At 46.1% G+C, this 23,376-nt stretch overlaps 1 protein-coding gene across 1 annotated transcript in view; it reads right to left on the bottom strand.

Moving 5' to 3' along the window:
* Positions 1 to 7,396: 7,396 nt before the first annotated feature.
* LOXHD1 (lipoxygenase homology PLAT domains 1) overlaps positions 7,397 to 23,376 on the bottom strand; it is a 154,790-nt gene continuing 138,810 nt past the window's right edge. The window contains exons 39-42 of the mRNA XM_051642711.1: positions 13,672 to 13,842; positions 12,456 to 12,594; positions 10,897 to 11,058; positions 7,397 to 7,877 (exon numbers count right to left, since the gene is read on the bottom strand). Of these exons, the coding sequence (XP_051498671.1) occupies positions 7,397 to 7,877; positions 10,897 to 11,058; positions 12,456 to 12,594; positions 13,672 to 13,842 (953 nt within the window). The remainder of the gene's footprint in view (positions 7,878 to 10,896; positions 11,059 to 12,455; positions 12,595 to 13,671; positions 13,843 to 23,376) is intronic.

Raw genomic sequence — 23,376 nt, 5'->3', positions numbered from 1 at the left:
TTTTCTTTTTTATTTTCTTTTTTTTGCATTTTTAATTATGATTTATTTATTTAGAAATTAATACTATTTTTTTTTTTTATTACTCCTATTACCTCATTTTTGCATTGTTTCTGGGAATGGAATGCTTTGCATGCGTCGGTACTTTAAAAAAAAAAGAAACTACTCATGGGATGTGGGGGGTAATGCTTATCTTGTCAAAAAAAAAAAAAAAGAAAAAGAAAAAAAAATAGAAAAAAAATAATCAGGGTGTGTGATTACAAACTGTATTACTGTGGTGCTGTTACCTTGGATACATTCCATAAAAAAAAAAAAAATGCAAACCTTTGATTCTGTATGCTGTGACATAGTGGAAAACTGCAATATAGTGACTGTGTTTAGCACATATATATGAATATTATTTGCACTCATAATCAAACCCCGGTGATCCTTTCCCTGGCTCCCTGCCGCATTGGAGGCCCCTGCTGGCAAAACCAAACGGATTTGGGCTGGTTTCCTGCTGCTGCTGCCCTGTCCCCGAGGCCTCTGGTGATGCTGCTGCTCTTGCTGCATGTGTTACCCCGCAATAACACCCAGCAGCCCCCTCCCCTGCAAAGCTGTGCCTGGGGCAGTGCATGTCTTTAGAGCAAGACTCCGCAAACTGCTCCAAAAGCTGAGGAAGGAAGCCCAGGTGTGGTGGCTGGGTTCAGTTCTTGGTCACTACCAGGGCTCCGTCTGGCTCTTCTCACCCTCTGTGGGAGCGCCCAGCTGGGAGCTGCGAGGGAGGATGGAGAAGGCAATGGGTTGAGCCTGAGCCTGGAGGCAACAAAGCCAGAGGGATTCACTGCAATTTGTAAGGGTGAGCCCAGTCTAGCTGGGAGGGACTGAGATGGACAATTAAGGAATCCTTCGTTATGCCTGGCCATGAGCATTCGCTATAACCCAGCTGTAAAACACGCATGGAGCAGAATCCCCCTTCCTAAAAACCTTCCAGTTGGTTTCGTCTTCCCTGCTGAGAGGGGGGAATGTTGATTTGAAGCTTTTTAATCCACGGAAGAGCTGGGACCTGCACCAGATCCCTCCTGTCCTCACGGAGGGGACCAGCACTGAGCTGACAACCCCTTCGTGCGGCAGTGGTCAAGCATCCCCATCCCATCTCCATCCCCATCCTCATCCTCATCCCTCTCCTTACAGCTGTGCCACTTTCCCAACACGCTGCCCTTTACCCAAAAGGCTCCTGAATATCAAGTGTTCTAGCCTTGCAAGAGGGTTAGAGCACTCTTGATAATATTTTTAAGCTTTAAGCCATAACCACTCTTGGTCATCGCAGGTGCTCGGCTGCATATGGACAGAACTGAGGCCCTATGTCATGCCCCCCAAAGGCTTTGGATGCAATTCTCTTTTGGGTTGGAAAGGCACAAAATTACTGTACCTTAACATTGTTCTTTCTGTCCCTTCAGGGTGCTGCTCTGCTTTGTTGACTATGCCTTACCCTAGGTTTAAAACCTGCCTGTTTGTTGGGGTTTTTTTTTTGTGTTTTGTTATTTTTTTTTTCCCTTGCTGCTCTGAAACACTCCTTCCCTGTAGCCTGGAGCTGAGGTTTTGAGCTGTGTGGGGACAGGGGATCAGTTGTTGCCCCCTCACAAAGATATTGCAAAAGGGATAAGTAGAACAAGGAGCAAGCGAACAACAACAAAAAAAAAAAAAAAAAAATCCTCTCCTTTAATGATGGCAGGCTGGCGAAAGGATCACCCACATTTTTGTACTCCTACTGCTGTTCTGTTGTGCTGTGCAACATTTTGCTACATAGACTATTTTATAGAAGAAAGCTAGAAAAATATTTATTATTAATATTAAAGCAATAGCGCATTGAAGAAACAAAAAGACATTAGAACTTGTGTAAATGCTTAGATTCACTTTTGGTGGATTTTTTGTACTTTATTTATAACTAATAAAACAAACTGCATTGCTAACTATAAACCTGTGCTGCACAGAAGTCACCTGGCAGGGTGACCGCCTGGTCTTTGTTTAGCACCTGTTTCTTGTTTCTTTGGGTGAAAGTCAATTCTTCCTTCACTGCTCATGCCCTTGGACGTGCAATGGAGATGGTCCTGGGGGATAACACACTCTGCCCCGCTGGTTTGCAGAGGCTGTTGGTGCTGGAGCTCCAGGGCAGAGGCCAGGTGAGGCTCTCCACACCGTGCACACCACCACGTGTCATGTCCTGTGGTGATGTCCAGTTTTGTGATTAAGTGCTGAAGTCCCTGTCTAGAAGCAGGTTGGAAATTGCCTGTTAAAGAGACATTTCTCCTCTAAGCACAGCCCACAGTGCCCCTAGGATACCTCCTGCAAGTCCTGCAGAGACACCAACAGGACCCTCCATCCTCCTGGTGGAGAGGCATGTCCCTCTCTGTGGGTCTCCTGTCCAACAACTAAGGAAAGAGAAGCTTACTGGAATAAAAAAAACCAAAACAACAACCATCCTCCAAATTAATGCAGCTGTATTTGAGGGTATTTTCAGTTCCTTTGTTACCAGTTGGAGAATCCAATAGGCATAAACTCATCTGTTCATACACCAGACTGTGCATCCTGCAGTACTCCTGCATTTTTTCCCACAATGAGCAGTGTCAGTCTCTGCTTCTACCTGCTCTTGATTCCTCAAGCATTTCATGCAGAAAGGCAATGACCAGTCCCCAGCTTCCACTACATGGTTAGACCAAATAAGCCTTGGGGACAGTCAGCTGCCCACTGTAGAGATTTGGTTCCTGTAGCCAAAGGGAATTGCTGGCTTTCCAGCATCCAGCAAAGGCTGCAGGAGGGATGCACCATATTCATTCAATACAAAATTCCCATTATAGCAAGCTTTTACAAGTTCAGAAAACAGGTTAAAATGACCTCCTTGTCCATCTGGGGAAAACTGCAATTGCTTGCTGAGAAATTGATGGAGACAGACTTTTTAGCAGGGCCTGTAGCAACAGGACATGGGGTGATGATGATAGACTGAAAGAGAGTAGGCTTAGACTAGATATAAGAGAGAAATCTTCTACAGTGAGGGTGGTGAGACCCTGGCCCAGGTTGCCCAGAGACGTGGGAGATGCCCCATCCCTGAAGACATTCCAGGTCAGGTTGGATGGGGCTCAGAGCAATCTGGTCTAGTTGCTGATGTCCCTGCTCACTGCAGGGAGGTTGGACGACTGGACTAGATGGCCATTAAATGTCCCTTCCACCACAAAATATTCTCTATCTTGTTGATGTCCTTCAAAAGCATAACAGCACTGAAAGAGTTGCTCGGGATGGCAACTGGTTCTGCCTCAAAGCTGCTGCAGCAAACACTGATGCCATGATCTGACAACAGGCCAGCTGGGTGCACCCAGCAGCAACTGGTGGCTGTGCTGGGGAAGGAGGGGGGTTGTGCCTGGTAAGATATAACAGCACTGGGTCCAATGAGATGCAACAGACCAGATGCAACATCTTTCTTCATTGTGAGCATCTGGTTGGGAAGATCATAGAATCACAGAGCAGTTAAGGTTGGAAGGAACCTTAAAGATCATCAGGTTCCAACCTCCCTGCCATGAGCAGGGACACCTCCCACTAGACCAGGCTGCACAAGCCTCATTCAACCTTGAACACCTCCAAGGAGGGGGCATCCACAATCTTCCTTGGCAACCTATTCCAGCTCCTTACTACCCTCATGGTGAAGAATTTCTTCCTGATGTCTAACCTGAATCTCCACCCTTTCAGTTTAAAACCATTAACCCTTCTCCCATTACTACCCTCTCTGGTGAAAAGTCCCTCCCCAGCTTTTCTGTATATCAGCCCTTACTTGTGTTCTGTAGTATCAAAATGCTCAGCTGGCCCATAGCTTGCAGCTCAGAGCTATACAACCCCATCAGTACATGTCTTCTTGGGTTTTTTTTTTAAATGTAGCCTTTTCTGTCTCTCCACACACAGTGGGGCATGGGAGATTATAAAATTGGCTCCTCCCAGCCCTCAGTTATTCTGCCTTGTTGCATGTAAGGTTGGTGTAGGCATATGATGCCATAAAAAATGATTCACCACAATTCCATAGAGATTTTCAAATACTTCTGTGTCCTGCAGTCAGAGACAACCAGTCATTCTTAGCATCGAGCACTGCAAAGGACTCCTAGGTTGTATTTGTTCACACTGGCAGCACCCAACTGATTTTGTAAAAAAAGCATTTCTTTGAGCTCCTGAAACAATGGGGAACACAGAGATGATAGGGTAGACTGGTTCTGCAGAATCCTCTTACTCCCATCTACAATACTTTTTTTTGGATGAAGGCATGTGCACTAAACCCCCTCCAATTAGGATGCAAGAGCTCCATGTCTGCCCAACATACAGTGATAGGATGATTTTGGCTTTTCTTCTCCCCAGTTCTCCCCATGGCCAAGAAAGTGTTGATTTTAGTGGCTTAAAGCAAATCCAGCCCTTGGAAAACCTCCACACTTGCCTTATTTTGTTGTAACAGCAAAACGACTCCCCAGAGCCAGGGTGGAGTCAAGTTTTGCACAAACAAGGGGCATTTTTTAAGTCTTTAGGAGGAAGAGAAAGGCAGAGTTTTCATGCTTTGCCAAGGTTTTCTCCCTAGGAGGCAGTGAGGTTGCTGACCCCATATCAGCAAACTCCCTCTTACTCCTTCTTTATAGCAACATTGCCTGGAGGTCAGCACAGCTTTCATGTTGAACATGCCCATCCAGCAATGTCAAGTGGTTTTGAAGGCAACCCAGATATCTTCAGTCCCATCTCTCACCTGTGCAGTGATTTGGTGACTCTGAAGGTGTTCATTCCTGTTTCAACAGGACCTCCATCCATGGCTGTAGCTGCTTCCTACGTGTGATTACTCCCAGATGTGAGCACAACTCATACCCAAGATGAGGATTTATCTTTTCTCCTAGCCCCATGCAGGGATGGTGTGTGGATCAGGAGCTGCCTCACTTGCTCCCAGGAGCTGGAGGCATGGAGCAAGAGAGGTCCAAGGGCATCACACTGAATTTGCTGAGGGGCTGACAGGTGTTAAAGTGCTCCTAGGCAGTGATGCTTCAAAACCAGCAACTCTGACATCTCCACACCAAGGGGGCCACTGACTAGAGTTAACTGGAAACCTGGGACTACAGCACTTTAATGGGGAAAATCCTCCTGTTTTACTGCAACACACGTTTGTCTAAAAATGGGACAGATCCATTGACAGGGAGGGATTTTCCATATCCCTGGTAGACTGGGGTGGAAGGGAAAGCAGAGAGATCAAAATCCTGACCCTTCTTTGGTTTCAAATCCCCACCAGGGAAGCGCTGCTCTCCAAAGGTGCTCCACAAAACCAGCAAAAGCAAATGCTCCAGATTCTGCTTGAGGGACCCCTTGGCTGTCTGGGGAGCCTGAGCCCCATCCCAGCAGGGTCTCAGGGATGCAATATGCTTGCCGACCCCAGCACCCACCTTCAGCCCTCCTGTGAGCTCCCAGCCCCTGGCATGGTCCTTGCTTGGAGCTTGGTAGCACCAGTCTGCAGTGAGGGGGAAGAACACAGCCTGTAAAGGCTTCTATTATTATTCCCATCAGTGAGCAGCTGATCATTGATGAGGCTGATTACTGGGCTCATTTAAACAACTTGCTCTGCTCCAAAACCATCAGTTACCATAAAGGTTTCTAAAATGAATTAGTCTGTGCTATTATTTGCGAGCTGGCACAGACAGTCCTGAATAAGCTCAAGTCTCTTCAGTGGTGTCTGCTGCTGAACATGAAGGTGCTACATAGTATCTTATGTTTTGGGGTTATAGTGGAGCATGCGAGTCTGCATGAGGGGCAAGAAGACAAAAATATGACCTTTCTAGCCCCAGAACTTTCAGGTAAGAGCTTCTAAATACAGTCCTTTCATAGAGAAAGTTCTACTACCAAAAGACAAAATCCCAGTAGAATTAAAAACTGTTTCTGCAGCAATCTCATAACTCTGAAGTTGGTCTTTGTCTTGACTGGGTAGTTTCTGGGATTGGGAATATCTGAAGTGAGAGCCCCCTCAATAGGGCTTCGGTGGGATGCAGCAGCTTTCAGAAATCCAGGAGCAATTGACAGCACCTGCAATACACCCCTAACTCCTGTCTCAGCATCATTGGCCTTTGCTGGGGTCTCCTTCACCCACAGCCAGGCAGGGATTCATCACCAGATAGAAACACTGTCCCTAGCCCAAGGACTGCTGGGGTGGTGGGCTCAATGGGCTCATTTAACACCATGTTGACCAATTTGATCCCCATTTGCACAAAAGTACTTGTTTAAAACCAGCTTCTGGGAGAGGGAATGACATTCTTTGGACACAAGTGGTCCAGGAGAAAGGTCGTCTTCTCATGGCAGGTCAGACACCTTTCTCCTCCAAAGGGTGTGCCCTGCTGCTTTTCTCCCTGGAGAGGGAGGTGGGGCTCCAGAAGTAATGATTTGGAGACAGCTTTTCATGTTGGTACCTGCAGAGATGTGAGTAGCTAGTAATTGGTCATCTACAGGAGTACTGGCCCTTACTGTGGCTGGGAAACTCTTTTCTTCACCACAGAAAAAAATCAAAACAGCAATCCTTCTTGAAAGAAAAGAAAAAAGATTAATTAAAATGAATGGCAGCTGCTCTGAAACAGAGTTGGTGTTCAGGCCATATAGGGTAAGATTTTCCTGAGATGTGTTTGAATGCAGCAGGCACAGCTTCCTTGCAGTGGGACTGATGATCTGGTAGGTCTTTTGTTTTGGCCCCTGGACTTGTAGAGCAGACCTGGGCAAATCCAGACAGAGATCTGGATCTGGCTTGAGGGGGAAGCCCAAGGGTGGAAAACACCACCCAGATCCCACCCCTTGAGATCTGGCTGGGCTGGATAACAGGTCCTTCCCAACGTCCCTGCACAAAGCCCTGCCTACTGCTGCTTTCAGTGCTGTGCCTTCTGGAGATGCACAGGCATGCCGTGTTCACAGTTGCCAGAAGTGAGGAAAAACTGGGACCTGCAAGCTCAATTTTCTTAAATATATGGGTTCAATTCTCTTGTCCTCCTTACTCATCTAAAAGGGGAGTCCGTCTGGTGGAGGCCAGCAGATTTCCCAGCCCTGGCAGGGCAAAGTGTTGAAAACAGAAGATATCATCAGAGCTGCTGAAGAATGGTTTATGGCTCTGCTTGTTGTGGCTTTTAATCATAAACAAGCCAGAAATGTATTAATTTAATTCACAGTTTTATACGTGCTTAAGAAAAAAAAAAAAAAGAAAAAAAGCAGTGTTACTTTTACAAAAATCTTAACCCAGGAAGCACATCTTGCCACTAAAAAATCTCTCCATACAAAAGGCAGCGTTTTAAAAATCGAAATGCCATATAAAACAGTGTAAGGAGAAAAGCCTGCAGGCAAAAGGGGCTGCTGGAACCCTCCTGCAGCCTTGCCCTCCTCAGTACCTAGGGAAAAGCTCCCTCCAAATCAACCCATCCCCCCGGTTTTCATCCAGCCACTTTCCACAGGGAAAGATGGTGGTCACCCCGGTCGCCGAGTTGGTGATCTCCACCCTCTCCACCAGCCAGCCTGGTGCCAGGCCACTGTTGTCGTGCTCAATCCGGACCTTCTTCAGCTCCCCCATGTCCAGAGTTTCCAGGTAAAACCTGTCGGTTTTGCCCCGCTCAAAGAGGTTCCTGAACTTCTGCTTCAGCGCCCGCTTGCCCGAGTCCCCGTTCAACCCGAAGATGGTGATGAAGACGTTGGCGTCGGTCCCCGCACCCTTTTCAAAGCCTGTGACCACGATGGTCTCGTATTTGACTGGCACCAAGCTCCGGGCTTTGCTGGCAAAGCTCTCGGTGACCTTGGCACACTCAAAGACTTTGTAGTCCCGTCTCTTGTAACGCAGAGGGATTTTCACGTTGCACCTGAAAAAGTACCTGCCGAGGGAAAATGAGCAGCGTGTTAACGGTACGTATGGGCGGGTTGTTGGGCAAGTGTTATGGACTGGAAATGCCACTGACTTTCCCAGTATTAATGCTGTTTCAGTACTTTTCATAGAATCATAGAATCCCAGACTGGTCTGGGTTGGAAAGAATCTTAAAGGTGAACCAGTTCCAACCCCCTGCATGGGCAGGGACACCTCCCACCAGCCCAGGCTGCTCCAAGCCCCATCCAACCTGCCCTTCAACACTGCCAGGGATGGGGCAGCCACAGCTTCTCTGGGCAACCTGGGCCAGGCTCTCCCCACCCTCACAGCAAAGAATTTCTTCCTAATACCTGTATCTCCCCTCTTTTGGCTTGAAACTGTTCCCTCTCACTCCCTGCCCTTGTCCCAAGCCCCTCCCCAGCTTTCCTGGAGCCCCTTCAGGCACTGGAAGGTGCTCTAAGGTCTCCCTGGAGCCTTCTCCTCTCCAGGCTGAACACCCCAACTCTCCCAGCCTGTCTCCAGAGCAGAGCTGCTCCAGCCCTTGGATCATCTCTGTGGCCTCCTCTGGTCCATGTATGTTCAAGCACTAGACTTTGTCTCTAGAAAGACTCCTGTGATTGAACATTGCAACTTCAGCTGGAAAACCCAACATCTCCCCAGCACCCTGCACATGGGAGGGCTGGTGTGGGGCACTTGTCAGTCTTTGGCCTGTGCAACAAGATGTCCATCTACAGACCCACCCAGGCAGGACAAGCAACCAGCCCCACAGCTCAGGCAGCCCAGGGCTGTGGAGTGTAGCTGGTCTGAGAACAGGGACACCAGCAGTTTTCCTCACTGGTGGCATGGGCTGGAACTGGTTGGGCCAGGAGCTAGGGAAAAGCAGAGGGGAAAGACAGGAGAGCCAGGTTTAAATCTCCGCCTTTCCTCATTTACATCACCCAGAACCTGCTTAGCAGGCCAAAAAGAAAGCATGGAGCAAAGAAATTATAGGATCCAGATGTGGAAAACCCTTGGCTCTGCAGTGATGAGCAGGGAGCACCCAGCACATCCATAAATCACTGCCTACCTGGCGGCCGGCCAGAGGCTGGAGCACTCCGCGCTTAATGATGTTTTTCATTTCCAATGATGCAGATCTTTCCCAAATGAGGTTTTCTTCCTCCCTTCCTTTCCCCCCCACACACACCCCCACCTTCCCCTTCAACAAACTGCAGCAGGTCCCTCCTGGAAGGCCTGCAGCTCGAGTGCAGTGCGTGGGTGTAAAATAAACACCCAGAGAAAGGGGTGCTGCAGATCCAGCAGTACCGTTCCTCTTCAGCACTTCCAACATGTTTGACGTTCCCTGCAGCCAAAGTAAGACACTCCTTTCTCTGGAAAGAAGCTTTGTAAATGAGGTGTTCTGGTGGGAGCAAAATTCTAGGCTCAGAGACAGAAAAACTGCGTGAGAGTGAAGTGGAGGGGTTGCCTGATGCTGTAGTTTTATTTCCTGAGCTCTGTAATAACTCCTGGTTTGGAGTTATAACAGACCATGCCAGTCTGCATGAGGGGCAAGAGGAGAAATGCATGACCTCAGAAGAACTTCTGAATACAGCCCTTTCACAAAGATCTACTACTAAAAGGCAAAAATCCCAGTATAATTCAACACTATTGCTGCTGCAGCAATCTCATAACTCTTTTCACTTGGTTTTAGGATTGACTGGGTGGGATTTTTTTGTTGTTGTTGGGGATCAGGAATACCTGAAGTGAGAGCTTGCTCCCAGGCTCCACTCTGCTCCAGTGGATTTGTCTGCAGGGCATGGGAGGTGCTGTGTCTGCAGAGCTGGAGCCCTGCCTCAGGGCAGTGACAGGCTGCAGGCTCAGCCGTGACGCCCCTGGCTGCTCTCTTACATTTAAAACAACTTTAAAACCCTCTGTGTCTTTATGAGAAGGTCCTTGGCCACTTCAAAACACACTATTTCAGCAGTTTCAGCATGCTCCCAAGGGGTTCAGCACATGGATTTGATTGCACACCTGGACTAGATGATCTTTCAAGGTCCCTTCCAACCCCTATGATTCTATGATTCTATGATTCTATGACTTTAAGGGTTCCTGTTTTTTCCCCAACAGGAGAAAAGAAAATGTTTTAGTATGTAATTGACTGAGTTTTCATTCAGCAGATATTATTATGGCTCTTCTGCTGGCTGGTTAATTTGCTAGGAGAGACTCTTAGCTTCTAAAAAAAACCTCAACACTTCAAGAGTTTCTTCTTAAACACTAAAATGTCTCAGCTGGAACGAACTCCTTACAGTTAAGTTCTTAGGAAGCAAAGGAAGTATCACAGAGAAGAAAAGAAATCCACATTGCAGATATTTTCTCTGAGGAGGACTTTGTTCTGCAATTAGATGATCTTTTTGTGGTTCCTGCACAGTCCCTGTGCTATATCCTCCCCCAGTTGTGAATACCAGCCCTTCCAAAGATTGGGTTCAGACCAAAGTATGTAGGACCTGACAAGCTCAGAGATCTTCAAACACAGTAATTTTTCAGCTATGTCAGTTTTCAATCATATTCAAACTGGAGTAGCTGAGCTGCATGACTGCCAGCTTGCCAGTGGGCCTTTTGGACCATCCCAGTAGTATCTTGTATCCAAAGTAGTCAGAACAGGAAGTTCAGGTTTTATCTTACTCTCGATATTTTTTCTAGAACTTCTTTTTACAAGCCTTACCTAAAGGCCAGTTCCTACAAACATACAGTTTCTGTATTTGCCACAAGCTGAGACATTAATTTGTCATAGCTGCAAGAGTCACAAGCCAACTTGTTCATGAACTTCTCTGCACGTGCAAATGCCCTTTTCACAACTCAGAAATTGCACATGCAAGTTGGTTGTGTTCTCAACACACCAAACAGCTTCTTCTTAGCTTTCAGACAGGGATTAAAATTTGGTAGGACTTTCCTCCATTGCTTAAGCCTGAAATGCTTCAGGGGAACACACATGGAGCTGCTCAGCATCCTCATTCTCACCTGGAGCAGATCCTTGCAGATGAGAAGGCACTTACTTGTTGCAAAGCTCCATCTCTGTGACAATAATCTCTTGGACATGCCAGAAGACATCAGCTTTTGCAGATGACTTCTTCCCATCTTTTGGGCAGTGACCAACACAGATGGCTGCAATTTCACCCACGTTCTTTGAAGAAAACTGAAATGTGTCTGTTGCTCCCCTAGAGGAAACAGGGAGAAGATTCATACAGTATATTGAAGGCTGGCAGTGACTTGTCTCATATGGACACTGATTTGCACATGACTATAGAAGATGGAAGATAAGCCTTCATTTAAAGTAATTTGATTTAACCTCCAATCATGCAACACAAAGTATGATTTCCATATTTAAGTTTAGCATTTTATCTGATAAAGGGTGATACTTTAAATTGTTGCCACTAGGACTTTTCAGGATAAACTTGAGAGGTTCCACATACAAAATAAATTTGCCCCTTACAGATAAAGCTAAACAACACCTAATTTCCCCTCAGCACTTATTCATTCTTGACAGATACTCTATCTGTTACACTTCTACCCACCATAGCTGGTTTAAACTTGCTGGTTCAGACACCCTTCCTGAAGCTCAGCTTGAAAAGGGTTTAGAGAAACAGTAAGTCTCTGACAAAGCCTTGGCTGGCTCCCTGCCCTGGCCCCTCTATATCTGTTAGGTTTATCTCCTTGGATTGGTCCTTATTCCAATCTCTCCCCAGGGGTGGACTGTGACTAATGCTTTGGAGAGTGGTGTCAATAACTCCATTGTAGACACCATCAGCTGAAGCTCCTCCTGATTTTTCATGTTTCAGATGGAATCTCAGCCATTCATACCAGAGGCCACATCAGCTCTGATTTCACCTTCCTTAACAGAGCCACAAGAAGAACCCTTCCTCCCTGCAAAGAAACACACCATCAGCAGTGTCCCGTAACTTTGAAGAGGTTCCCTTCTCCTAAACGAAGCAGAAAATCCATCTCACATCTGGAGCACTTTGGTCCCATGTGGGAGATGGAATCTGCCCCGCGTTACGTAGCTGTGCCTGTGGCTCATCTGTGCATGAGGCTGATTTTCTCTTCCCTCAGGCAACAGTGATCTTCCAGCCTTACCCCCAGATGCGTCTGGAAAAGCAAATCTGAGCAGCTCTGACAACATTCAGCCTCCAACTATTTTTACTTTCTCTCTGATTCCCACTGCCAGTGAAGTGCTGTAAAAGGAACTAAAAACACCTCTAGCTTCCTCCTGCTCCTCCCAGCTCAAAAATACACAGCTTCTCCGTGGGGTCTCCAGAATCCCTCCCAGATGTGCTAACATAAAAGGGGACACACATGCAAACACACATCTACAGTTTCTTATACTAAAAGCTGGTTTCTTATCATTTTTAAACCTGCTCTCTGTCTGCCCATCAGAAACTAGTTTTACACCTTCCTTTTGCTGCAGGTGAGAAGCCATTAGTCTCTTTTGGAAGGGGAATGGGAGACAGTGTGGCACAAATGCAGTTCTCTAAACCATCCTGGAGAAGAGGTGACATTTGTGGAAGACACACAAGCAGGTGGGGGGATCCTCCAGACCACCGTCTAGTCACACTACCTTTCAAATCTCCTTTTCTTCGAGGAGTTTTCCAGAAGGAATTCTTTTGAGCGGCCCAGCTTTCCTTCTAAGATGATCCAGATGTTTTCCTTTGTTTCTGCACCCTCTCTGTCGCTTGTTACTGTGAGAACCTCGTAGGCTTTAAAGCATAATTAACACACACGTTAAACAGAAAAAGAAGAGCAGATGGCCAGAAAGATCTCTTCATTTGGCTGTCACTTTGCTTAAAAACTATCTTCCTAATATTTATCACAGCATACAAGAAAGCATTTTCAAAATAAGGGTGGAACCACATTGAAATCTGTGAGATTTTTTACTTCTATGTGTTTTCTTCTCAGAGTACATAAAAAACATGAGTACTGTTCGATCAGCTAGCAAGAGTAGACAGAGCTGCTCTTGAACAGCTGTGTCCTTATCCCTGCTGTGCTAGGTACTCCCACAAATCCTACAGGTTTTGTGCCACCATTCCTAGCAGGGACAAGTGAGAGCATCCATGTATCCAACAGGATGTGCTCAGATGCTGTGCTGGCATGTAAGTGCCCAAAGCAGCAACCACAAGGCTGTGTTTTTTTTTGCAGGGGCAAAGTGAAATCACAGTGAAGTAATGTGACTGTTGACTCTCCAGGACTCTCTGAAGTAAAGCACTGCAGTGCAGGAGTTCTTGAGATGCACTTTGCATATCATCACAGCAGTTAAATAACTCTTGTTCTCTTGCTCACCACGTTAGACAGCGGTGTAATTAACTTGGAGTCAATGGAATTACCCAGAGCAGACACAGGGCTATGGAACGTTAAACTCAACAGTCATGTTCAGCTGGGACACTTGGCAGCCCAAAACATGTTCAGGAGGAAGCTGGAGCTATGTTACTTACAAAACTTGAAGGACTGAACTTATTTTCCACCTCAAAAACTCAAGCCCATTAGCTCTAATGGAACCATAACTATGTGTCCTTATGGCTTACTGCTGGATTGAACTGCTGCAGATGGGCCTCTTTTAGGTTTCAACCAAGAACAAGATCTTTTTCTTTCTCTTAAATCCTGATTTGTTTCTTTCTTATCACAGCATTGCACTTTTGAACTTAAATAATCCAACCCTTGAAACCTGCAAATACCAAGGCCTGTTGTGTGGGAACTCTTAGTGGAGCAGCTTGCAGGAGATGTCGTCTCATGGCCTCTGAGGTCCCTCAGCAATTGCCACAAGTCCACTCTGAACTTACTGGTCCGTTCCTTCAGTTCCAGGATGTCATTATTGGCACAAGCCAGTTCCCTTATGAGCTGCCCATCATCTTCCCCTTTAGCCAGCCAGCGATCACACTGGAAGCGAAATGTCTTGTCCATGGCAGAGTCTGTCACATCGATATACTCCAAATGCCAACCTGGTGCAATACCTAGTAAAAATAACAATAATTAAAAAAAAAGATTTGGATGTTTTCTCATAGCTTGGGTAAGGAGGTGAGATAGCCCTCCTCAGTAGCACCCTGCTGTTGCTAGAAATGTTGTTTCGGATAATGCCACCAATGAACATGATGAAAGGCGATGCTGACTTGCTGAAACCATAATCTGATCCCCCTTCTGGAGTCAGGCCATGCTCTTGAGGGACTTGGTGGCTTTTGATCAGATACAAGGGTGTGGGAGCATGGTTCTGGATAAGCTAGATTTTAGGCTTTCTGTGAAGGGACCTTTTATTCTCCTTCCCCAGCACTTTGCCCAAGATGGAGCTTCTGCAAAACTAGTAACAGCAGAGGTGAGCAGGAAAAGGCAGGGCAAATTTAGGGGGTGAAAGTTTATGGAGCAGCTTCTGTCACAGGAACCACAGCTTACTCTTCTTCCATTTTAAGGGAAACAGGCCAAAAGTAGCATAAGGATTCATGTTCCATCATGCCTGTAGCTATTAAAAATGGCAGAGCAGTGTGTGCATGGTTTGTGGCGGTCCCTTCATGTTTTGGGAGCTGTCCACAAGCTGTAGGGTTTAGTGTCTTTCTCAGTGGCCTGTGTTAACCCAAGCCCTTCTTATTTTGATTTGAAGGTGAGAAGGGAAATTGCAACTCCTTTGACCCTGCCTGCTAACACATGCAAGGAAATTACCCATGCTATCCTGGCTTTGCCAAGCGACTGGGGTGAACTCAATAGTGCTGTGACTGGACATGAGCACAGGACAGACTATAGTGATGGATGCTCCAGCAGGGACCACCAAATCACCTAGTTGTTTTTTTTTTTCAGTTGGAAAAGCAACTTGAAAATTCAGAAAAGGGCATTTGGGAACACTTTTCTGATTTCTTTGTTGAAATGGAAGAACTTCTTGTGGAGCTTTGGGGGTCAGGAGGTTCTAAAAAGTCCTGTTATTAGTCAAACAAAGAAAGGTTATGTTCATGATGAGAGATCTCTGCTGACTTGTTATTTACATCCCAAAGACATTAAACAGCTCTTGATCTTCCAAGAACTCACTGCCCTGTGCCTACTTCCTTATTTTGCAAATACTAATCTTCTTTACCCCTGAAAAATAAATGATGGGACCTTTTTGAATTATGTCAGCAAGTCACTCTCCTGCTGTGGACTGCAATCCCCCCACAACCATGTGTTAACAGGCCATTCTCTACCAGCCTCACAGTCATTCCTGTTTTGTACTTTGTCTTCCTGACCCTTGTTTAAGATAGGAAATTACCAGCTACAAAGTACAGACCTCAACCAAAGACCACTTGCTCTTTAAATTTTGGGGGCACTGAGCTGCAGAATCCTTGTGGCTGGAAGCGACCTCAGAAAAGTGTCTAGTCCAACCCCCTGTTTAGAGCAAGCTCAACTAAAGCAGGTTGCTCAGGTCTGTGTCTGGCCAGATTTTGAATATCTATGAAGATGGACACTCCACAACCTCTCTGGGCAACCTGTGCCACTGTTTGACCACCTGTGCTGAAAAAAAATTTTTTTAAAAGCCTTTTTCTTACTTTTAAATGAAATTTCCCGTATTTCAGTTTGTGCCCATTGCCTCTTGTCCTGAGCAAGGCACTGGTGAGAAGAGTCTGGCTCCATTATCTTTACCGCTCCGATCAGATATAATTGTTCACATCAGTAAAATCCCCCTCTGAGCCTTGACTTTTCCAAGATGAGCAGTCCCAGCCCCCTCAGCCTCTCCTCATACAATATATACCCCAATTCCTTAATCATCTCTGTGGCCTTTCACTGGACTTTCTCCCATATATCCTTGGCTCTCTTGAACTGGGAGGACAGTGCCAGAAGGGAAGAACAACTGATGTTGTCTACCTGGACCTTTGCAAAGCATTTGACACTACCCAGCATGACATGCTTGTCTCTGAATTGGAGAGACAGGGACTTGACAGATGGACCTCTCAGTGGATAAGGAATTGGTTGGGTGTTTGCTGTCAAAGTCCAAGTGGAGATCAGGGATGTTCCCCAGGAGTCCTTACTGGGACTGGTGTTAACATCTTAGTCATAGCAGTGGACAGTGGGATTGAGGATACCCTCAGCAATTTGCTGATGACACTAAACAGCCAGGATGTGGCTGACATTCTGGAGAGAAGAGAGGCCACACAGAGGGACCTTGACAGGCTGGAGAGGTGGACCTGTGCAAACGTCATGAAGTTCAACAAGGCCAAGTGCAGGGTCCTGCACTTGAGTTGGGGCAATCCCAAGCACAAATACAGGTTGGGTGAAGAATGAACCAGGAGCAGCCCTGAGGAGCAGGCCTTGGGGTTGCTGGGTGATGAGAAGCTCCCCATGAGCCGGCACCGTGCGCTGGAGCCCAGAAACCCCCCGTGTCCTGGGCTGCAACCCCAGCAGCGTGGCCAGCAGGGCCAGAGAGGGGATTGTCCCCTCTGCTCTGCTCTGCTGAGACCCCCCTGCAGGGCTGGGGCCAGGGCTGGGGTCCCCAGCACAGCAAGGACATGGAGCTACAGTATCACAGAACCACTCTGGTTGGAAAAGACCTTCAAGATCATCGAGTGCAAAAACTACCCTAACCCTACCACCTCCACCACTAAACCTTGTCCTTTAGCACCTCATTTGTCTTTTTAGATGTCTCCAGGGATGGTGGCTCAATTACCTCCTCGGCCAGTCTGGATCACCAAGTCCAACTCCTGCCCCAGAACAGGACAACCCCAAAGCTCACACCATGTCCCTAAGGGAGTTGTCCAAATGTTTCTTGAATATTGTCAGGCTCAGTGCCAGAGCAAGACCAGAGGAGGTCATGAAGATGATCCAAGGGCTTGGAGCAGCTCTGCTCTGGAGACAGGCTGGGAGAGTTGGGGTGTTCAGCCTGGAGAAGAGAAGGCTCCAGGGAGACCTTAGAGCACCTTCCAGTGCCTGAAGGGGCTCCAGGAAAGCTGGGGAGGGGCTTGGGACAAGGGCAGGGAGGGATGGGGTGAGGGGGAATGGATTAAAACTGGAAGAGGGAGATTGAGGTGAGACATGAGGAGGAAATTCTTTGGTGTGAGGGTGGTGAGACCCTGGCCCAGGTTGCCCAGAGAAGCTGTGGCTGCCCCATCCCTGGCAGTGTTGAAGGGCAGGTTGGATGGGGCTTGGAGCAACCTGGGCTGGTGGGAGGTGTCCCTGCCCGTGCAGGGGGGCTGGAACTAGATAATCTTCAAGGTTCCTTCCAACCCGAACCAGACTGTGATTCCATGAAAATATTGTTGTTAGTCCTGTTGCCAGCAGTGAACAGCATGACCGAGACAGGATCAGTGCCAAGCCGTGGTATCAGAGAAGAGACTGAATGAGATACACATACCCTCCTCCAGCCTCCTCCCAGCAGCCACTCCTCAGGAGAGCTGCAACAAAAAACCTGCACTTTTTTTTACAAGGAGAGATAGGCCAGAGCTGACTTTCCAGAACAATTGGAACTGAGGGCAAAGAAGCACAAAGTGCAGCTTTTCTTGGTGTCCCTGACAAAGATACATTTATCAGTTCTGGTCTATTTAAAGAGCAAGTTCTGGGCTCTGTCAGGACAACAGTGAAAAGCAAATACCAACAGGGCACAAAGCTACCTCTCCTTTTCTTAATGGTTGGACTCAATGATCTTATAGGTCTTTTCCAATCTAAATGGTTCTATGATTCAACAACTGAAGGAGCTGGCTGGTCATTCTTAGAAAAAGTATTTTATTCCTTCAAAACATTGTCCTGTCTGCTTTAAAGAAACAAGGTTTCTCTTTCCTCTCACTAGAATTGGCCTTTGCTTTTTCCTGTTTTCCTTCCTGATGATTAGCACCTCAGGCTCCAAGACTGGAAGCTGCAGAAGTATCCTATATTGCTTTTTATTTCTCTAAAGAAATCATTCACCCCAGGCTAATGCTGCACTGACCAAGTCCAGAGCACATCCTCCCTCCTTGTCTCTGTTCCCTGGTGCCAGGACTGGTGTCACACCACAACAAGTGTCTGGTGTTTGTAACAAAAGGACCTTCACTCCAGGCCTGTTTTGCTGCCATCATAATCCCCAGCAGCAAACCCATCCTAATAAAACTGGTGGCTGTGCCACATAGGCTCCTTAATGGTCTGCAGCTGGAAGGGACATATTCAACAAAGTGCAAAACATTTCAGATGTAATTAGAGGAGAAGAAGACCTCTGGGGAAAACAGAATCACTTTGCTAGCTTGAGTCTGGCAGTTGTATAATTTAGTGTCATATAGGGAAAGATTTTCTCTTCCCCAAGTGCCCTTATCCAAAAAAGCAGTTATTTGTCTCATTTATCCTCCTTTCCAAAAAGCCCCAGGCTGACAAATGGATGGTGCTGGGCAAGGACCTTCTGTGTATGTCTGCAAGGTCTTCACAGGACCACCTCACCTCTTTCACAGGTGATGCTACAAGTCTGTGTTTTCCTGATGCTGGACAGATGGGCTGGATTGTAAGCTCCTTGACAGGCACTTCTGCAGTGATTAGCACAAGTGAGTCTGACTTTACTAAATGTAACACAGATAATGACATTACTGCTTCATTTAACTAAAATCCTAATCTGCAGCACCAGAGCTCTTCTTTTTCTCCCTTGGGAACAGCCACTACTCACTCCAGCCTATATTCATCCCTAAAATATTAAGCTGGTCTGACATGTGCAGAAACATGGGAGGATGTGAGGAAAAGGGTGAGAAATAACAGAGTCTGTTTTGTTCACTACTCACCTGGTCCCTGACCTTGCTGTACTGTCCCTACCTTGCTGCTAACTGTCCCTTGCAAAGCAAGAGCTGATGGGGTCAAATCTGTGCTGGCTCCAGGCTTGGGTGCAGACCTATCTATGGAAGTTAAACTGTCTCCAGTCTTTACAGCCATATGCATTGACTTCCCTCTCTATTCTTTGCCCATCTGTATCAGATCTTCTTTGGTTTAGTTTTGAAAGCAGTTGATGCCTGCTCATGGGCAATTGTTGCCATTCCTGGTGCTTATATTCCCATAGGAATAAAAGAAAAATCCTGCTTGGGACGCTGAGGACTCATGGGCCACTGAAGAATTGCTGCTGCCCAGCCACTCACAACCATCAACCAGCACTGCTCAGCCCCCTCATTGCATTGTTTTGGGATTTTTTAAAATATATTTTCACATTTTCTGAAATGTAAAGGAATAACTATTGCAAAGACAATTAATCAGCCTTGTAATCTCTGACATTATTTATCCCCTGCCTGGTTAGATGACCATTCATCCCTAAAACCCACCACATGAGACATTACTCAGAAAGTGGTAAGAACTGGATTGCAGAATCAGATTGCTAGAAATGGAGCATTAATTGAGAGCTGTTAAAATCAGAGCATCTAGCTTTGCATCAGTACATCTCAAAACACTTTAGGAAGGTGAATAATTTTTATCCCTAATTTACATAATTGAAAATGAGGTACAGGGACGTGATTTATGCAAGGTCATTCAGCAAGCCAGTGGCAGAATAAGAGAAGATCCATTTTTGTGTATTTCTACTTTAGGATCCTGGTAGTTGACACCACAACATTTCTCATCAGAGCAGACAGGCAATGCAAAACCTCTCACAACCTTTTACAAAGCCAAAACTTCACACCTGGGACAGTTCCAGAAAACGGATCCACTGCCCTCCCTCCTCCAAGTGGTCTAAGCAACTTGGTTAGTCCAAGACTTGAGTGAGGTCCAAACGACCCCTAAACTACTCTCAGACAAAAAAGCCCAACTGCATCTTGCAGATAAACTACTCCTATGGAAAAACACTTAACAGGTCAGAGTGTAGATATAACAGTTCCACAGGTGAAAAATCCTCACACCTGGAAAAAAAGGGAACATAGTTGCAATTTTTAAAAAGTGGAAAAAGGAGGACCCAGGCCAGTCAGTCTCACCTCTGTGCCTGGCAAGGTCATGGAGCAGATCCTCCTGGAAAATCTGCTAAGGCACATGGAAAATAAAGAGGTGATTGGTGACAGCCAACATGGCTTCACTAAGGGCAAGCCATGCCTGACCAATCTGGTGGCCTTCTACAACAAGGCTACAGGGATGGAGGATGGTGGCAGAGCAATTGATGTCATCTACCTGGATTTGTGCAAGGTGTTTGACACTGTCCCACATGACATCCTGGTCTCCAAACTGACAAGGCATGGATTTGACAGATGGACAACTCAATGGATAAGAGATTGGTTGGATGGCTGCACTCAGAGTGTTGTGGTCAATGGCTCAATGTCCAAATGGAGGCAGGTGATGAGTGATGTCCCTCAGGGGTCAGTATTGGGACCAGTGCTGTTTAATATCTTTGTTGGAGACATGGACAGTGGGATTGAGTGTATCCTCAGCAAGTTTGCTGATGACACCAAGCTGTGTGGTGTGATTGACACTCAAGAGGGAAGGGAGGCCATCCAGAAGGACCCTGACAGGCTGGAGAGCTGGGCCAGTGCCAACCTCATGAAGTTCAACAAGGCCAAGTGCAGGGTCCTGCACCTGGGTCAGTGCAACCCCGGGCACAAATCCAGGCTGGGGGGAGAATGGCTGGAGAGCAGTCCTGAGGAGAAACATTTGGGGTGGTAGTTGATGAGAAGCTCAACATCACCCACCAGTGTGTGCTGGAGCCCAGAGAGCAACTGCATCCTGGGCTGCATCAAAAGCAGTGTGGCCAGCAGGGCCAGGGAGGGGATTCTGCCCCTCTGCTCTGCTCTGATGAGACCCCACCTGAAACACTGTGTGCAGCTCTGGTGCCCTCAGCACAAGAAAGATATAGACCTGTTGGAGAGGGTCCAGAGAAGGGCCACCAAGATGATCAAAGGGCTGGAGCAGCTCTGCTGTGAAGACAGGCTGAGAGAGTTGGGGTGTTCAGCCTGGAGAAGAGAGGGCTCCAGGGAGACCTTAGAGCACCTTCCAGTGCCTGAAAGGGCTCCAGGAAAGCTGGGGAGGGACTTTCATCAGAGAAGATAGTGATAGGACAAGGGGTGATGGTTTTAAACTGAGAGAAGGGAGATTCAGGTTAGATATAAGGAAGAAATTCTTCCCTATAAGGGTGGTGATGAACTGGAATGGGTTGCCGAGGGAGGTTGTTGATGCCCAACCCTGGAGGTTTTTAAGACGAGGTTGGATGAGACTTTGTGCTACCTGGTCTAGTGGGAGGTGTCCCTGCTCATAGCAGGGAGATTAGAAACTGATGATCTTTAAGGTCCCTTCCAACCTTAACTGTTCTGTGAGTTGATGATTCTATGAAATCTGCCCCACGGATCTACAGAGTTTATAAGGCAATAGCCAAGCACTGAGGAGGGCTTTAAAAAAGCCCTTTTCAAGTCTGGTAGTTGAGGTAATCTTTACATAGAGCTAAGAAGGCAGAACATGTTTCGTAGGCAGGCTGTGGCTGCCCCATCCCTGGAAGTGTTCAAGGCCTGGTTTGATGGGATTTGGAGCAACCTGGTCTCCATGCAGGGGTAGCTGGGATGTTCTTTAGGTCCCTTGCAACCCAAACCAGTCTGTGATTTTATGATTCTATATTCTTTAGGTTTCTTTTAATAATTATGGCCAAGATCTGACCAAAAGCCTTAGAATTATATCTGTGAATTGCAAAAAGGTCTTGGAAATTTTAAATCTGACCCAAGATACCAATCCTTAAAAAGGCAGTTCCTTCAGAGAAGAAAAAGGAAAAACAAAGATATATTGATGTTTTTGATGTTGGGTCCAGGTCAAGAAAAGGGGAATGAGATATTTTCTCCATTGAAAGAGCCACCCAGAATGAGTCACTGAGGCAGTTAAGCTATTTAAAACTCGATTAGACCATGTCAGAGCAGTTAGTGTAATTGAGAGAAAGGACCCTGTCAAGGCAAAGAAGAAGTTGGGCTGAATAACCTTGTTACTCACTTCTGTCTTTGCTCCCATAAAAACACAAAGAAGTCTAGTTTATCCATAATTAGAGTCTTCTGGCTCCCTTTAGCTGATAGCAAATGAGATAATCAAGAATCTGAAATTAATTACTTAAAAAAGACTGCTTATCATCTGGGTTCAAATCTACTCAGGCAGATGAGGGAGCTAAATCCAGATTTCCCATATCTTCTTGTTGTAAGGAGAAAAAGGCAACAAAAAAAAAAGGAGGGGTTGAGGGGAGGGTGGGGGAGTGTTTTTTCTAGGTAAATATTTCCATTACTGAGATAGTGAGAAACTTTAAGCCATTCTTCCTGAATAGTGATTTAGTCCTTAAACCAGAGAAAAAAATTGAGGCTTATATTTAGAAACATAGCATTTCTACAGACCTACAGATACTGATCTTGCATAAATGTAGAAGTAAATGAACTGAGATATGAGAAAATACATTGTGTCTTTCTGAGATCAGGATATGGGGAGTCTGGAAATGATTAAATTTTCTCAGGGAGTGTAAATATATTAGGTCTAACATCAGTATCTCGAAGTAAACAGGGGCAAGATGAAAAGACATAGAGCAAAACTTAAAACTCAATTTCATTCAAAGAAATTCATTGTTCCCAGACTCTTGCTGGTGAGCTCGAAACATCTAAAAAATCAGGGACAAGTTCCTTGAAATTATAGTTGTGAAGTCTCTAAACTGCCTGTTTTTAAATGAGCGTCGACTTCTTTCCTAATCAATTTTACTGAAGTCAGAGGAATTAGATGGGGCCCTCATTCCTCCTTTATATCTCATACAGTGATGCCACTCAGCAGTTTTTGTGGGTAAAACAGCTTTTAAAAGCATTAAAGCGGGGCCATAAAACTGGCGTGCTTTTCCAGAAGAGGCAAACACAGTGCCTGCAATTTAAAGACCTTCTGACAGTCTTTGCCTTTGCAATTACTGCCTTTTCAGCTCTGAGCACCCCACTGCAGTTGAATTCCAAAAAAAAAAAAAAAAAAAAGGATAAAGAGGAGTGGGATGTGAACTGGGAACGAAGCTGCTGCAGCAACCCTTTGCTGCTGGGGAGGGATGGTGAGCAGGACTTCCTTGGCAAAGCAGCCACCTTGTGCAAGACATTTACATGTATTTTGTCCCAAAATGGGGACAGGCTGGTTGACTTCTTGCTCAGACCTGGTGATGCTTGAAAGAAAAGGAAGCCCTGTGATGGTTAGTAGTTCCCTTAACTAGCCCGTAGGTGCTAAAGGCACGTACTGAGTCAAAACAGGCTGACCCTGTCACTGAGACTGATTATTAAGAAAATTAGGAAAAGAACATCGTCTGTGCTCCATGTATTCAGCATGTGAGGAGGAACAATGGGGAATGGCCAGAGTGAGGCTGAGTGTTCACAGACCATTGGCAGAGAACCATTTACTCAAAAAAAAAAAAAAAAAAAGCTGAGGAGAGAATGATCAACATCTGATGCCTCAGAGTAATGGTAAATACAAGCACATTTTTATTTAATACCCTAAGTCCCCTAAGCATCTGACAAAAAACATACAACACCCTCAGCCCCTGACCCCTTTTCCAAAAAAATAAATCCAGGAATTTCTAACTGCTGGCACAGCCAATTTATATAAACTATATAGAGACAACAGGCATACATGCAAGG

Source organism: Apus apus, chromosome Z (genome assembly GCF_020740795.1).
Source record: "Apus apus isolate bApuApu2 chromosome Z, bApuApu2.pri.cur, whole genome shotgun sequence".
Lineage (NCBI taxonomy): Eukaryota > Metazoa > Chordata > Aves > Apodiformes > Apodidae > Apus > Apus apus.
Note: the sequence above shows the minus strand (reverse complement) of the source record. Positions and strands in the feature narration are given on the sequence as shown.